At 40.3% G+C, this 15,172-nt stretch overlaps 1 protein-coding gene across 1 annotated transcript in view; it reads right to left on the bottom strand.

Annotated features, from left to right (window-relative positions):
* The window catches only part of iftap (intraflagellar transport associated protein), an 87,142-nt gene that overhangs the window by 10,462 nt on the left and 61,508 nt on the right, over nucleotides 1-15,172 (bottom strand). The window contains exons 4-5 of the mRNA XM_060838586.1: nucleotides 14,887-14,953; nucleotides 3,968-4,108 (exon numbers count right to left, since the gene is read on the bottom strand). Of these exons, the coding sequence (XP_060694569.1) occupies nucleotides 3,968-4,108; nucleotides 14,887-14,953 (208 nt within the window). The remainder of the gene's footprint in view (nucleotides 1-3,967; nucleotides 4,109-14,886; nucleotides 14,954-15,172) is intronic.

Below are 15,172 nucleotides of genomic sequence, written 5' to 3'. Positions count from 1 at the left end.
ATGATTTTTTTCATCTTCACTATCAACAGGAGTGGTACCAGGGGACTGGAGAGTGGCGAATGTTGTGCCCCTGTTCAAAAAAGGGAATAGGGATAACCCCGGAAAGTACAGACCAGTTAGTCTTACTTCGGTGGTAGGCAAACTAATGGAAAGGGTACTGAGGGATAGGATTGATGAGTATCTGGAAAGATACTGCTTGATTAGGGACAATCAGCACAGATTTGTGAGGGGTAGGTCTTGCCATACAAGTCTTATTGAATTCTTTGAGGAGGTGACCAAGCATGTGGATGAGGGTAGAGCAGTGGATGTGGTGTACATGGATTTTAGTAAGGCATTTGATAAGCTTCCCCATAGTAGGCTTATGCGGAAAGTCAGGAGGCATGGGATAGTGGAAAATTTGGCCAGTTGGATAGAGAACTGGCTAACCGGTCGAAGTCAGAGAGTGGTGGTAGATGGTAAATATTCAGCCTGGAGCCCAGTTACAAGTGGAATTTCCCAGGGATCAGTTCTGGGTCCTCTGCTGTTTGTAATTTTTATTAATGACTTGGAAGAGGGAGTCGAAGGTGGGTCAGTAAATTTGCAGACGATACGAAGATTGGTGGAGTTGGGGATAGTGAGGAGGGCTGTTGTCAGCTGCAAAGGGACTTAGATATGATGCAGAGCTGGGCTGAGGAGTGGCAGATGGTGTTCAACCCTGTCAAGTGTGAGGTTGTCCATTTTGGAAGGACAAATAAGAATGCGGAATACAGGGTTAACAGGAGGGTTCTTAGTAAGGTGGAGGAGCAGAGGGATCTTGGGGTCTATGTTCATAGCTCTTTGAAAGTTGCCACTCAGGTAGATAGAGCTTGTAAGAAGGCCTATGTTGTATTAGTGCTCATTAGCAGAGGGATGGAATTCAAGAGTCGTGAGGTGATGTTGCAGCTTCACAGGACCTTGGTAAGGCCACATTTGGAGTTCTGTGTGCAGTTCTGGTCGCCTCACTTTAGGGAAGATGTGGAAGCTTTGGAGAGGGGGCAGAGGAGATTTACCAGGATGTTGCCTGGAATGGAGAAAAGGTCATAAGAGGATAGATTGAGAGTGCTCGGCCTTTTCTCATTGGAACGGAGAAAGATATGGGGTGACTTGATAGAGGTTTATAAAATGATCAGGGGAATAGATAAAGTAGACAGTCAGAGACTTATTCCCCAGATACAACAGAGTTTTACAAGGGGACATAAATTTAAGGTGAAGGGTGGAAGGTATGGGGGGATGTCAGGGGTAGGTTCTTTACCCAGAGAGTGGTGGGGGCATGGAATGCGCTGCTTGTGGGAGTGACAGAGTCAGAATCATTGGTAACCTTTAAGCAGCAATTGGACAGGTACATGGATAGGTGCTTAAGCTAGGACAAATGTTCGGCACAACATTGTGGGCAGAAGGGCCTGTTCTGTGCTGTATTGTTCTATGTTCTATGTTCTAACACCACTATCTACCCTCCATATTAACTGTGATTAAAACTATAACTAAATGTAATTAAAACCCATTAAAATGATTAAAATCTTCTAAAATAGATAACCAAACATTTGACGATATTAATATAAAATCAAAAGTCAAACTGGAGCAAATCAGAAGTCCTTCTTACATCTTAAAAATTCATAAATGTACGAAGCAACTCCAATGTCAATGATATTTGTAGGCTAGAGATATCCCAGGCAAACATTTTAAATTTTTGTATTTCCGGGAAGGCCATCAATTTATTATACTTTTCTGATCACTTCCCTGTAGCTCCCGTAACAAATCCAAAAAAGGAAACTCACTCACCTCTAGTTAATTCAATAATTTCATTCTTCAAATGTCTGTATTTGTTCACTTTTTCAACCCATACCTTTTCAAGAGAATCATTCTCGTCTTCAAAACGAACGGTAACATTCACTACAACAACTTCCTTATTCTTCTGAAAAATCAAGTCTGGCACCCATAAATTCCCAATCTCGTCTCGCAACCTAGGTTCTAGATAAATTTTCTAACCATTGTATCCAACAACTTCGACAGCTTTTCGACTATCCTATTGTGTCTCTCGATATGTGCCAGCTTCACTAATGGGGCACCAGCAGATAAATGGGAAATAGCCTCCAACAAGACATCATATCTTCTACAACACTTGTTTATCTGTGGCCTACCAGGTGACAATGTTGTTCGGGTAGGATACAAATTTGTCCTCAGCAGAAAATGTTAATTAATTTAGATGTCTTTGTGTATAGTGTGTCCCTCACCCACAGATTGGATATTTTGTCATTTTTGAAGTAATGTACTCCTAATCCTTGACAGGAAAGGGACATCCAATTATTCATCTTGTGTTCTCTCCAATTGCCGTAATTCACACTTAACCATCTATGATGTCCTCTTTCTCTTCTATATCTGTTGATTCTCCCAAAGATAGGCCACTTACCCACCACTGGATTCCAGACTTCACAAAGGTTTTTTAATTGCCCTAATTCAACAAGTTTGTCTAAAGCGTCTTCATCATTAAAATAAAATGAAGCATGCATAATACTATCCGATACATGCTTAAATGTTTTGGCTTCTCATAACTGCAATCGGAATCTGGTCACCAATTTAGGGATCCCCATCTTCCCATCCCTATTCCGCACATATAAAATATCATCCATGATATGTGGCAGTAGATATAGTGTTTCTTTTATAAAACTCCTTATAATAACATCTAATTTATTTAATAAATTCTGGGGCACCTCTACAACAGTAAGGTGACAATAAAGTCTGATGATAAAATAGGTTTTGAATAATTCAGATGATGCCTGTTCTAACAGTTCATTCATAGGGCCATGCTTTGGAATATAAATGACATCACCAACCCAAAGAAACACAAACATATGAATAGAAAGTAGGAATCATTAGCTGTGCTTCACCCAGAGGCCCATTGAAGAAATTACCTAGTAGGGTGACGTAACGTCTGGAAATGAATTTTCCAGCTCAGTGAGCAAACTACATCCAGAACCTCAACCTGAGCTACAAATCTTCTTAAAACTCACTCGTGTATAGAGGCAACTATGCAAGCAGCCGCACTGGGGAGACCCCACCAGAAAAACAAGCCGTAGTCACATCTCCTCAGTGATCTATGCACATTCTCTGCTCCTGCATATCTTTAACTACTGTATCCCTTGTTTCATATTGTCTGACCTTGTACTTACTACCAAAATGTATCATCTCTAACTCTCCACATTGATGCCATCTGCCACCTAACTGCCCTTTCCACCAATGCATCTGTGTGCTTTAGTGTCATTCGCAAACTTTGAAATTTTTAAAAGACATAGCTGCAGATATAATGATATACTGGTGATAATTTTTTAATAATCATCAGATTTACACTTTATACCTACTATGTCAACTCACCCCATATCTACTGTGGTTAGAATTCAGGAACCATGCAGAGATGAGATAAAATAAAGTTTAGAAAATAAACTTCTGACTGACTACAGGCAGACTTTACTATATTGAAAAAGTTAGTTATTCTTAAAAATGCATCTATTACATTTACAAAACAAAAGAAGAACTGTATATGCTATAAATAAAACAAAAACAGAAAAATGCTGGAAAATCTCAGCAGATCTGCAGCATCTGTGGAGAGAAAGCACTGCTGGTTCTGAAAAAAAGGTCACTGGTCCACAGTGCTTTCTGTCAATAGATGCCAAAAGATCTGTTGAGTTTTTCCAGCAATTCTTTTTATTATATTCACACTCCTTCAACTAAAGAAAGCTCCATTACAGTAAACATGTCATTAATATGCTGAATCTCTTAATACAACAAGCATTATATTTTACAATCCATCTTTAAAGAATACATCACCACTTGTCAACCAACCTGCGAAATGACAGGCTGTGATAATGATGGTTGTGAAATCAATTATGCAGTATTGGTCAAGTAACGGAAATCCTCAAGCTTATGTCAACACACAAGGTGAAAATATAATCACCTGTTCTCGCACTCCAGACATTTTTGTTGAAATTCGAAGGGTAGGGCTTTTCGCAGCTTGACAGTTCCTCTTGACATTTGGAAGATCCCTGAGACATCTGTTTCTGGCAGTTTTGACAGGTCTCTTGACAGTTCCAATGAGCTGGCAAGATGAAAGTTGCATGATTTAGATTTTTACAAACAGCATTTTTAAGAGTTTGGTTTTCAAAAGTCGGACATGGGTACTGGTTTTTCCTGTAAAAGTATTTTTCTTTAAAAGAACAAGGTCACAGAGTCCTTCTGAAACAGTGATCTAATCCAGTATGTGTCAGAAAGCAGATGACAGCAAAACTCCAGAGAGCATTAATAGGATAAGATGTTTATACTGTGGGATTTATGGCATTTACAGTAAAGATGAAAGACCGTTTTCAGTTCAGAATAATCAAGATTTTTTTTTTAAAAAGAGTATTTTTAGATTAGTTTATAGAAGACCTGAAGTCAGGAGCAAGTGCATTTTCTCTTTACAGGACAACTCAGGGAAATGATTACCTCAGTAAAAAAGTTTAGTTTGCGCAGCGCCTTCCAAAAAAGTAGAGTTTGACTAGAAATCTGCAGGTGACGAAAAGCTAAGAAAGTCTAAGCTCTCAGCATTTTAGGTCTTCATTTAAGACTCCACAGCTCACAGGAAAAAGGGTCAAGAAGAATATCAGTTCAGTAAAACTTAACAATTTCATACAGAAGACAATTTCCTCTTAAGTTGACAATGTTAGAAGTAGGTTGAAAATTGTGTGTTTTTATGCTTTTTTTTGTAAACATATTTATTAGAAATTTTTTTAACTTTACAAACATATAAAATTATTGAAAAATACAATCAATAACAAATATCAGTATAATAAAAAGAAAAAGAAAACACAAATTACAATACAACTACTGTCTGCTAACTATTAATCTACCCTATAAAACAAAGCAAATCTTAATACTGTGCAAAGCAGCACCAATAAATTAGTAAATAATTAATAGAGCAAAATAAAAGGAAGAAAAGCAAAAACAACAAAAATAAACACAAAATACAGAACATATATGCTTGGCGCAGAGCTCCCAAAGAAAGGAATGGGAGCATTGTATAAATATCCGTATTAACTCCATGGCTCAGGTTATGACAAATCTAACCATCCTGGTTAGACAAATGCCCTAGTTAAGATAACTGACAAATCTATATCCAAGTAACGCAAGTTGGGCTGCCATGTCTTAGTAAAATGGTCTGTTGTGTCGTGCACCACATTTGTAAAAAAATCCAAGAGAATGTGCTCTGCAATTAATTTCTGCCATCCCAGCAAGCCCAGCGGGTTCTCAGACTCCCAGTTCACCAGAATATTCTTCTGTGCACAACATGCAAGAATATTAAAAAGTTTCTTCCCATGCCCGTCTAAAGATGGTAAATTCCATAGACCTAAGAGGAGAGATATTGGGTTACTTTGACTTCAGTCCTCAGTACCCTCCCTATCTCTCCCGCCACAGCACTCCAGTAAGCCTGTGGTATGTCCAGAAGTAATGGGTTACAGTACCCACACTTATTTTACATTGGGGCACACTGAAGATGCCCCTTTTTTAAACTTCACCAGACTGTCTGGTGCCAGATGATCCCTGTGAAGAACTTTTAACTGTAGCGCATGTCCTATTACAGATTGAGGTCTTTCGAGCATTCTCCCATATGTTCTCCCATGTTTCAGAAGAGATCTCCACTCTTAACTCTTGCTCCCAGACCTCACATAACCGATTAATATCCTGCCAGGCCCTGCCACCCAGCAGGCGATAGAGGGCACTAACTGAAAGGGTGCTTGTGGAACATAGCAACAACCTCTCTGTATCGGGTTTATAGAGCTTAGTGAGAAGCATAGACTTCTTCTGGATGAAATTCCTAAAAAACGGAAAAGATCTCTGTTGCTCGATCCGTAATTGCGGCTCAGTTGCTCAATTGACATTATAACCTCCCCCTCAAACAAGTCCCCCAAACTAGAAACTCCTCTCGCTGCCCATAGTTTGAACCCTGAGTCCATCATCCCTGGTCGAAGCCCTGGCCTGCCAACTATAGGCATAAGTGGCGAAGTCTTGGAGAAGCAACCGTCACCCTGACGCATCATCCTCCATGCCTCGACTGTATTGTTGACAATGGGGTTCCGGCAGTGGTCCATAACTGTCCTCATCTTATCCATGAACAACAGGTTATTAAGAGGGCACTTTGCCTGGGAAACCTCAATATCCAGCCATATTGAGTTTGGATTTTTACCTACCCAATCACAGACAAAGGACAGCAGGTAACTCAATTGATACCGCCTGATGTCTGGGAAATCAACTCCTCCCCCTCATTGAAGCAACTGCAATTTAGTAAGTTTGATGAGGGGCCGCCATGATGCCAGACAAAGGAAACAAACCATCCCTTAAGCTTCCGTAGCATTGACCTGGGAAACATTATACGGAGCATATGCATGGGATAAAGCAAATGAGGAAGAACATTTATCTTAATGAGAGATATTCAGCCCAGCCACGAAATTGGAAGAGCCTCCCATCTCTGATGATCTCACCTAATATTGTCGAGCAAGTGAGCGAAGTTAGTCCAAAATAACAGATCAAACTTGGGGGTAATAAAAATGCCTATGTATCAGAACCCTGCCTGTGACCACTTAAAAGGGAACTTAGGGCCACCTTCAACTTCTGGCACATCCTTAAGGTTCCCCAAAGACACAGCCTCTGATTTTGCAAAGTTAATCTTATATCCTGAAAAAGCCCCAAATTAATTGATACATTGTATCAAATGGGGTATGAAGGTCATTGGGTTCGATAAAAACAGAAGGACATCATCTGCATACAGTGTAATCTTGTGTGTCCTCAATCCCACTTCCGGAGCGGTTATGTGGATGTTCTGATGAATGGCCTCGGCCAGCGGCTCTATCACCAAGGTAAACAACAATGGTGAGAGGGGGCAGCCTTGCCGACTACCCCTACCAATCCTAAAATTCCCAGACTTCACCCCATTGGTGATGACTGCGGCCAGAGGGTTGCAATAAAACGCCACCCACCAAGCAAAGACCCCACCCAACCCAAACTGTTCTAAGACATAAAAAAGATACGGCCAATCCACCCAACCAAATGCTTTCTCTGCATCTAAGGAAGTCACCAACCCCTGAATCTATCGTTGCTCACAAACTTGGACCATATTCAGCAACCTTCTAATATTATTAGAGGACCTATGCCCTCTTATAAAGCCTGTCTGGTCTTCCTTAACAATGTGGGGCAACACCTTTTCCAATCTCAATGCCAGGATTGTGGACAGAATCTTGAAATCTGAATTTAATAGAGAGATGGGCCTGTATGAGGCACAATCCACAGGAAACTTCCCCTTCTTGAGAATTAAGGAAATATAAGCTTCTCTCAAAGATGGTGGTAGGCATTCATGCATATAGGAGTGATTGTACATCTCCAACATCGATCCTGACAGAATCCCTATAAACTCCTTATAAAACTCACCCAGGAGACCATCATGGCCAGGCGCTTTCCCACTCTGAAGTTGCCTAGCTGCCTCCTGTATTTCTTGAACTGTCAAGGGGGCATTAAGGAGACAGGCCAGTTCCATGGTTACCCCTGGGAGATCCAGGTTCTTAAAAAAAGGTCTCCATTTTAGCCCTCCTGTCCTCGCAACCTTCAGACCAATACAATTCAGAGTAAAAGCTCTGAAAAGACTCACTGATCTTTTTAACATCATATGTAAAGACCCCAGCACTGTCTCTGATTATAGTCATGGATTGTGGAGCACATTTTTTCCTAGTAAGGTACGCTAAATACTTCCCTGGTCTATCCCCATATTTGAACAGCCTTTGTCTAGCAAAAGTAAGTTCTTTCTTTGTGTTTTGTGTCAGTATTGAATACAAGGCAGCCTGGAGGGCCATGATCCGCTGTGGCTTAGTCACCAAAGGCCACGCAAAATGTGCCGCCTCGACAGCTTTCAACCGCGTCTCAAGTAGACGCTGCTGTTCCTCCTTCTGTCATTTCCGGCTAGCCAAATAGGAAATAGCTAGTCCCCTAGCAAAGGCCTTAGCAGTCTTCCATAGCATAGACAGACTACTAGCCATGCCTGAGTTGATAGTCAAGAATTCCTGAAACTCCTTCAGAAAGTATTCCACAAATTTGGAATCCTTAGGAGAAAAGGGTCCAAATGCCAGGGCCACAAACCTAGCCCCTCACTCTTGGCTTTAACCTCCAAATATACGCCGCATGATCGGATATAGCTATATTCCTAATTTTACAACCCATAATCGAACCCAGGAGGGCTGAGGGAGCCAGAAAGAGGTCAATCCTCGTGGGTTTGAAAAAAAAGGTGAAGTCCCTGCCAGTAGGGTGAAGACGTCTCCAGATACCCACTAGCCCAAACTCCTCACAAAAGTCAACCATCTGCTTGGCCTGCAAAGAAACAGTTGGGAACCCACAAGGCATGCTGTCCACCATCGGACCCAAAAGACAATTAAAATCCCCCCCTATAATAACGTGCCGTGTTCCAAAAGCACTCAACTTAGAGAAAGCACTATTCAAAAATTTGAGGGAACACACCAGAGGACAGTAGACGTTTCAGATGCCGTATACCTCCCTATGTATCAGGACTTTAAGTATCACAAATTGTCCTTGCTCATCTTTCACCTGCTCTAATAATGTGAATAGAAGATTTTTCTGAATAAATACCACCACTCTCCTACTTTTAGTAGTAAAAGATGAAAAGAATACCCGGTCATAACCCCCCTGTTGTAATTTCAGGTATTCCCCATCATTAAGATGGGGTTCCTACAACAAAGCGATATCGACCCTGTCCCTCTTCAGGCTAGAAAGCACTTTTTTCCTTTTAACAGGCAAATGACTTCTCTTAATATTCTAGGTGCACCATTTAATAAGACACTTAATCATATCCCCTTTCAGAGACCCTTGAACTCCTCGGAGGGAGAACCCTGCTTACAAAGCGCCGAGCACAAGTTAAATAAAGACTTAGAGTCAAAGAACTATATATACAAAAACAACTTTATCATAACTATAAACAACTACTTCTATCAAAAACTACAAAGAAAACCAACTATAAAACCTTGAATGGAAGGCTCTTCCCCCTGCCCATAGGGGGCACTCACCCTACCCATCTCCTCCTTCACAGTTTCTTCAAACCTGGACTGTGCCCCAGCCTTACGCCAGAGAGAAGAAAAACAAGGAGATGATCCTTATGTTAACAGAAAAAAGACAAAGTCAGGATGAGCACTCCACCATCCCTGGCTTCATACCACCCCTATTTGTGACTAAAAGAGAAAAAGAACAAAAAAAAGGGGGCAGACAACAAAGAACATCCACACAATTTCCCAGAAAATCCAGTTATTAAAAAAAAGGAACTTATTCCAAGGTTTTTTTCCCCCTTTCCAAAAAAAGAAATTATTAGGGAGAAAGAAAAGAATAAAAAAAAGGAAGGGAAAACACGGGGAAAGAAGGAAAAGAGAATAACCGCATTCTTCAGGCCAATCTGTCTATTTTAAAGCATCTACAAAGTTTTTAGCTTTATCCAGAGTCAAATGTATAAAATGAGTCCTCGTGGCTGAAATGGAGCACTGCAGAGTATCTCATGGAGTACTGGATACCCAGGTTCCTCACCTCTTTTTTAACTTCATCGAAGGACTTTCTCTTTCGAATTAAAGCTGCAGAGAAATCCTGGAAAAACATGATTTCTGACCCCTTGTACAGCAGTGCCTGCGGATCATTTCCCAGTAATCTAGAAGCTTCTATCACTTTTTGCTTGTCCTTATATGAATGGAGGTGCACTAGGACCGAGTGGGGGCACTGCACTGCAACCCGATAAGCCCTTTCAATCTGCAGCCTGCTTGACTCGATGTGAAAGCCCAAAAACCTCAGCAACCAGCTTTCAAAGAAGCTGACTGGCTGCTCACCTTCCTCACCTTCAGGAAGCCCGACAATTCGGAGATTTACCTTCCAACCTCTATTTTCAAGGTCATCGATATTGTCTCGCAAGGCCCGCACCTCTCGCTCCAGCACCTGGATCCGACTGGATGAGGAGTCCATCACAGCTTCCGAGGCCTTAGTTCAATCCTCCATCTCCTCCAGCTGCTCCCCAAGGCCCTGGATCTCCTGCTCATGCTTCCGTAGCATGGATGTGATAGGTTGGACCTGGACACAAATCTCCCCACGGATCTCCTCGATCGCAGCCCCAACTTTCAAGGTAAGTCTCTCCATCTTTGCAGCCAATTCCTGTGAGTATGTCAGGTCCCTGGGGGGTTCAGGAGAGGCTGCTGCTGCAGTCTCTGGTGTGGTAGGTGCTCAGGGAAGTGTCCTCCCTGCTGCTGTTTGCTCGCTCCTTTTCCCTTTGGCATCCTTCCCCCTCCCAAATATTAACAAATATGTGTGCTGTAAGGCTTTAAACTAATAACTCCACCACATAAGTTGGCCAGGGATAGCAAAAAACACCAGTATACCTTGGCAGTTAGGCAGAGCTGTCCACAGAATCTCCGCCGTGTTGCCAAGTCCCCGTTTTTATGCATTTTAAGAATTTTCTAAACTATCTTGTATATCTAGACCATGCATTTTTTTAAAATTTCTCATTTAGTACAATAAACTTGTCTACTGTTGTTTAAGAAAATCTGAGCCCCATGTGACTATTTCAGTGACCAACCATCACATTAATAAAAACAAGCATTATTCACCAGGAGATAAATGTCTTTGAACAGAGTCCAAGTCCATAATTTTAGTGAGTGTTTTACTTCAGTAAACCAAACTCCATATATTTTCATCCCTGATAGGTAGCTCCCCATGTTCATACAACCAATTCATACCTAATTAACCATTTATTAATATATAAATCACCAGTTCTTTCAGTCCATTAGGTCTCAAACATCCCTTCAGATCATATTAGATGATACTGAGGCAGATTTCATTCTAGAATCTGATTTATACAGTAGTACCACAGCTGGGATGATAACACTCAACAGTTATGAGCTTATATGCATTTCATGCACATAACAATTCCAAAGAGCACTTCAGACTACTCCAACTTGCCTCCACCAATCCAGGCTATCCAAATTAATCCATCAACTTCAGATCTACACTTTCAAGATCAAATTTGCACTCTTTGCTCCCAAAATCCCACTTTAATGCAGGCAGCTGTTGAATTAAATGGCCAGCTGCCTGTGTAAACTGCATAACTGCAAAACACACCCCAGTACCAAAAAGATCAGAATTGCTGTGTTTGATAGCCGAACTTATTTACAGTCAGCTATTTTCATCATGATGGTGAGATCCCTCTGTCAAGGGCCTTGGAAACAGAAAACAAAAGCCATTTGAGAAAATACAACATCAGTACACAATTGGTTATATCATGTCCCAGTTGCAACCTTTGTTCAATTGTTTAACCAATGAGTACACTCATTCATGATGGTTGCTGTTCTGTTAATTATCTGCCCAGCTGTGTTTTGATGAGCTGCAGTGGTGTAGAACAGTCCAGACAGGGGTAACCATGGAACAGAAGGGACAGCCCCTTGACAGCAGTTGTTAGAATCATAATTAATCTCATGATTAATAACTTGCCTTCAAATATAGAGGGCGCTGGATACTTTCAGCAATTCACAAAAAGAAATCATTTCAGGCTCAGTAAATATCAAATGTCTGTGGTCAAAGAATAAAATCAACATATTTACTATGTGAATACACATCACTGTAACTGAGAAGCCTCTCACCAACATGCTGCAACCAAAGGGGTACAATATGCAAGTTTACAAAACAATTCATAATTATTCTGAACTATGTCTAAACTTTACTACTCATGTCAGCCATAATTCAAGGTTAAATGAAAATAATTTAACAATGCACCTTTACTAAATTTAACTTTTTATCAGAGTATTAGAGGATTGCCTATATTTGACTAGATTTTAGAAAGGGGAGCTGGGGTAAAATCAGCAATTAAGTATCAGTCAGCTTAACATCAGTGCTGGAGCATTTCAGAGACATAAATCCAGGATAGAATTAATTGGTACTTCTTAAATATATTAATAAATAAACGTCAGAACAAATTTGTTAAAGAATATAGTATTTCATTAACTTGGTTGAGTTTTTTGCAATTAAGGAGAAATTTATTGACATTTGTGTGGTTGAGTTGTTTATATATAATTGGACATTTGTCAAAAAATATCAAGTTATAGACTTCAGCCTAGTTTTTTTGTGGTGTGTCAAGGATATCTAAAACAGCACCAGGTCCAGAAATCCCACCATCATTTCAAAAACCTGCTATTTTTACCATTAGGGAAACAGGTAAAACACAAAGTGAACTCAGTGCTGACAAGACTAGCTTCTCAATGGAGTGTAGGTTTTATCTTGCAGGGTATGGTGAGGATTTTTTTTTAGCATAGGTGTGAATCCTGAAGAGCACATAAGGGCAATGAAACTGTCAAGCCTTAAGTTATGTAGCCTGCACTTAAAAATCGGGAATTAAAAGAAACACAACCAACACTTATCACACTGGAGTACTGTGTTCTCAAGTTGTTTGACAGTTCCAAACATTTATAAAAGGAGTAGCTGTCTTGTACTCCATTCCCTCACATTAACATGTTTGTTTGTAAGAATGGACTAAGGACTTAAGGGTATTTAAATATATGAAATGGATAAGTGTTTTTATTTTGCATTGTGAAGTCTGCAATGGAAACTCAACATGTTTATGTTTTATCTCAGCATAGTTAGAGGTCTGCCCAGAATGGATAGTGAGGGGTGGGAGAAGGGGGTGTGGTGGAAGTTTCAGCAATGGTAATGCCACTGAATATCAAGGGGTAATAATTAGATTTTCTTTTGTTGAAAATGGTCATTGCTGACATTTGCATGACTTGTTACTTGTCATCATTTGTCAGCCCAAGGTTAGAAGTGTAGTGCTTGAAAAGCACAGCCAATCAGGCAGCATCCAAGAAGCAGGAGAATCGACGTTTCAAGCATAAGCTCTTCAACAGGAATTGCCAGCCCAAGTCTGCATATTTAATAGGTCTTGCTAACTTTGGGCATGGACTGCTTCAGTAACTAAACAATCACAAATGGTGTTCAATACTGTTCAAACCAGCAGAAAACATTGCCATGTTTGACCTTATGATGGAAGATCATTGTTGAAGTGGACAGAGATGGTTAGACCTAGGGCACTACCTTGAAGAACTCCTGCAGTGGTGTCCTAGACTAGAGATAGTTGACCTCCAACTGTCACAGCTACCTTCCTTTGTACTCGGCATAATTCCAAACAGCAGAGTACTGAAGTTCTGAAGGGGCAAACACGGGAGAACTGCCAGCCTCTGACTAGCTGGTTGAGCAACAAGTGTGACTACTTGTTCCTGATGAGTGGATATCCTGTCTGCAGGCTACAAACAGCCAGGCACAACCATTCTTTGCTCTGATGCCTTTGTCCCAAATCTTTACCAAGGGACAGGAATCATAATGCCTTGTAATATCCAGCCCCAACAATTATTCACACAGCAAGTACAATAGGATCTCAAAACATAATTAGTTGAATTAGGCCATTCAACCCAGTGAGTTTGCTCCACCATTGTTATGTTTCACAATCTCATTCTGCTGTCTTCTGCACGTAGTCCTTGGTCCTCTTACTCATCAAGATTCCATGTCTAAAATAAACTTAGTGAATTAGCCTCCACAGTTTTCTATGGCAATGAGTTCCACAGATTTACTACCCTATGGCTAAAGAAATTCTTCCTCACCTCAGTTCTAAAGGGTTATCCCTTCACTCTCAAATCCTAGTATCTCCTATTAGTGGAAACATCTTCTCCTTGTCCACTCTATGTCCTCTCAGTATTCTGTAAGTTTCAATGAGATCCCCTTCTCATCCTTCTAAACTCCATCAAGTACAAACTCAGAGTTTTCAGCTGCTTTTCATGTGACAAACTCTTTATCCCTGATTTCATTCTTATGAACTTCCTCTGGACCCTCTCTAAGGAAAGCATATCCTTCTTAGATGTGGGGCCCAAAACTGCTCATGGTATTCCAAATGGGTTATGACCAGAGCTTTAGATCCCTCCTCTTGTATTCTAACCCTCTCAAAATGAATGCTAACATTGCACATTTGCCTTCCAAAGAGCCAACTGAACCTGCATGTTAGCCTCAAGAGAATGTTGAACTAAGACTCCCATGTTCCTTTGCATTTCAGTTTTCCTAAGCCATTCCCCATTTAGAAAATAGCCTTCCCTTCTATTTTTCCTACCAAAGCGCAAAACCTCACACTTTCTCACATCATTGTTATCTGTTAGAATGTGGCTCAAAGTAATATTCAAAATGGTACTGGCTAAATAATTTAAGGGAAAAAGTTACGCTACTATGCGGTAAAATACCAGGGAAGAGGGATTTACTGGATAAATTTATAAAGGCATTGGCACAATGAACCGATTAGGTGAGTCATCCTTTCTATGACTTTTGACTAGCAAATTTAGATTAGATTACTTACAGTGTGGAAACAGGCCCTTCGGCCCAACAAATCCACACCGAAAATTTCGTTCATTTTAGAAAAGTGCTCCCTTGCTTTTAAATTCTCAGAAATGAGTGAAAGTTCAATGATATTATAAACTGTTATGAAATGTAAAGACGGAAATTACTGATCAGTGTCTAAGGATTTCAGAATGAGTGAGTTTATCCTAGGAAAATAGTTCCACTGGAAAATACTTCACAAATATGAGACTGAGGTGTCACCTGGAATAATATGCTTTTCCTAATGGGAATACAGTAAGAAGGAAGGAGGATAAGTGTTAACTATGTTTTCTTGATGGAAAAGTTTTCATTCTTGAAAGCTTCTGGACAAACATTATCAACACAACTTATTAAGTCCATTCAATCCATTTACACCAAGAACAGTGATATGAAATATTGAATACTTACCAGTGTTGCTTTGGTGTTCAGTTTGTTTTTCATTGCCCTTTTCCTCAACGTCAACGTAATGTTCCACCTTAAATAAGTTGAAAGACAAGCAAAACACAAATAAAAATTCTTCAACACTTATCACCATTGAAATTGAATTGTAACATTGTGAAACCTATTTATTGTCTTACATATCTGTTCTGACAGTGTCAAAATATAATAGACAAGACAGTGTCACCTCTGCATGTTGAGAGGAAGTCCAAGAAGGAAATGGGATTACATAATCTGATAAAGTAGCCACTGCTTA

Source organism: Hemiscyllium ocellatum, chromosome 18 (assembly GCF_020745735.1).
Source record: "Hemiscyllium ocellatum isolate sHemOce1 chromosome 18, sHemOce1.pat.X.cur, whole genome shotgun sequence".
NCBI classification, from domain to species: domain Eukaryota; kingdom Metazoa; phylum Chordata; class Chondrichthyes; order Orectolobiformes; family Hemiscylliidae; genus Hemiscyllium; species Hemiscyllium ocellatum.
This window is presented reverse-complemented; position numbering and strand designations above follow the sequence as displayed.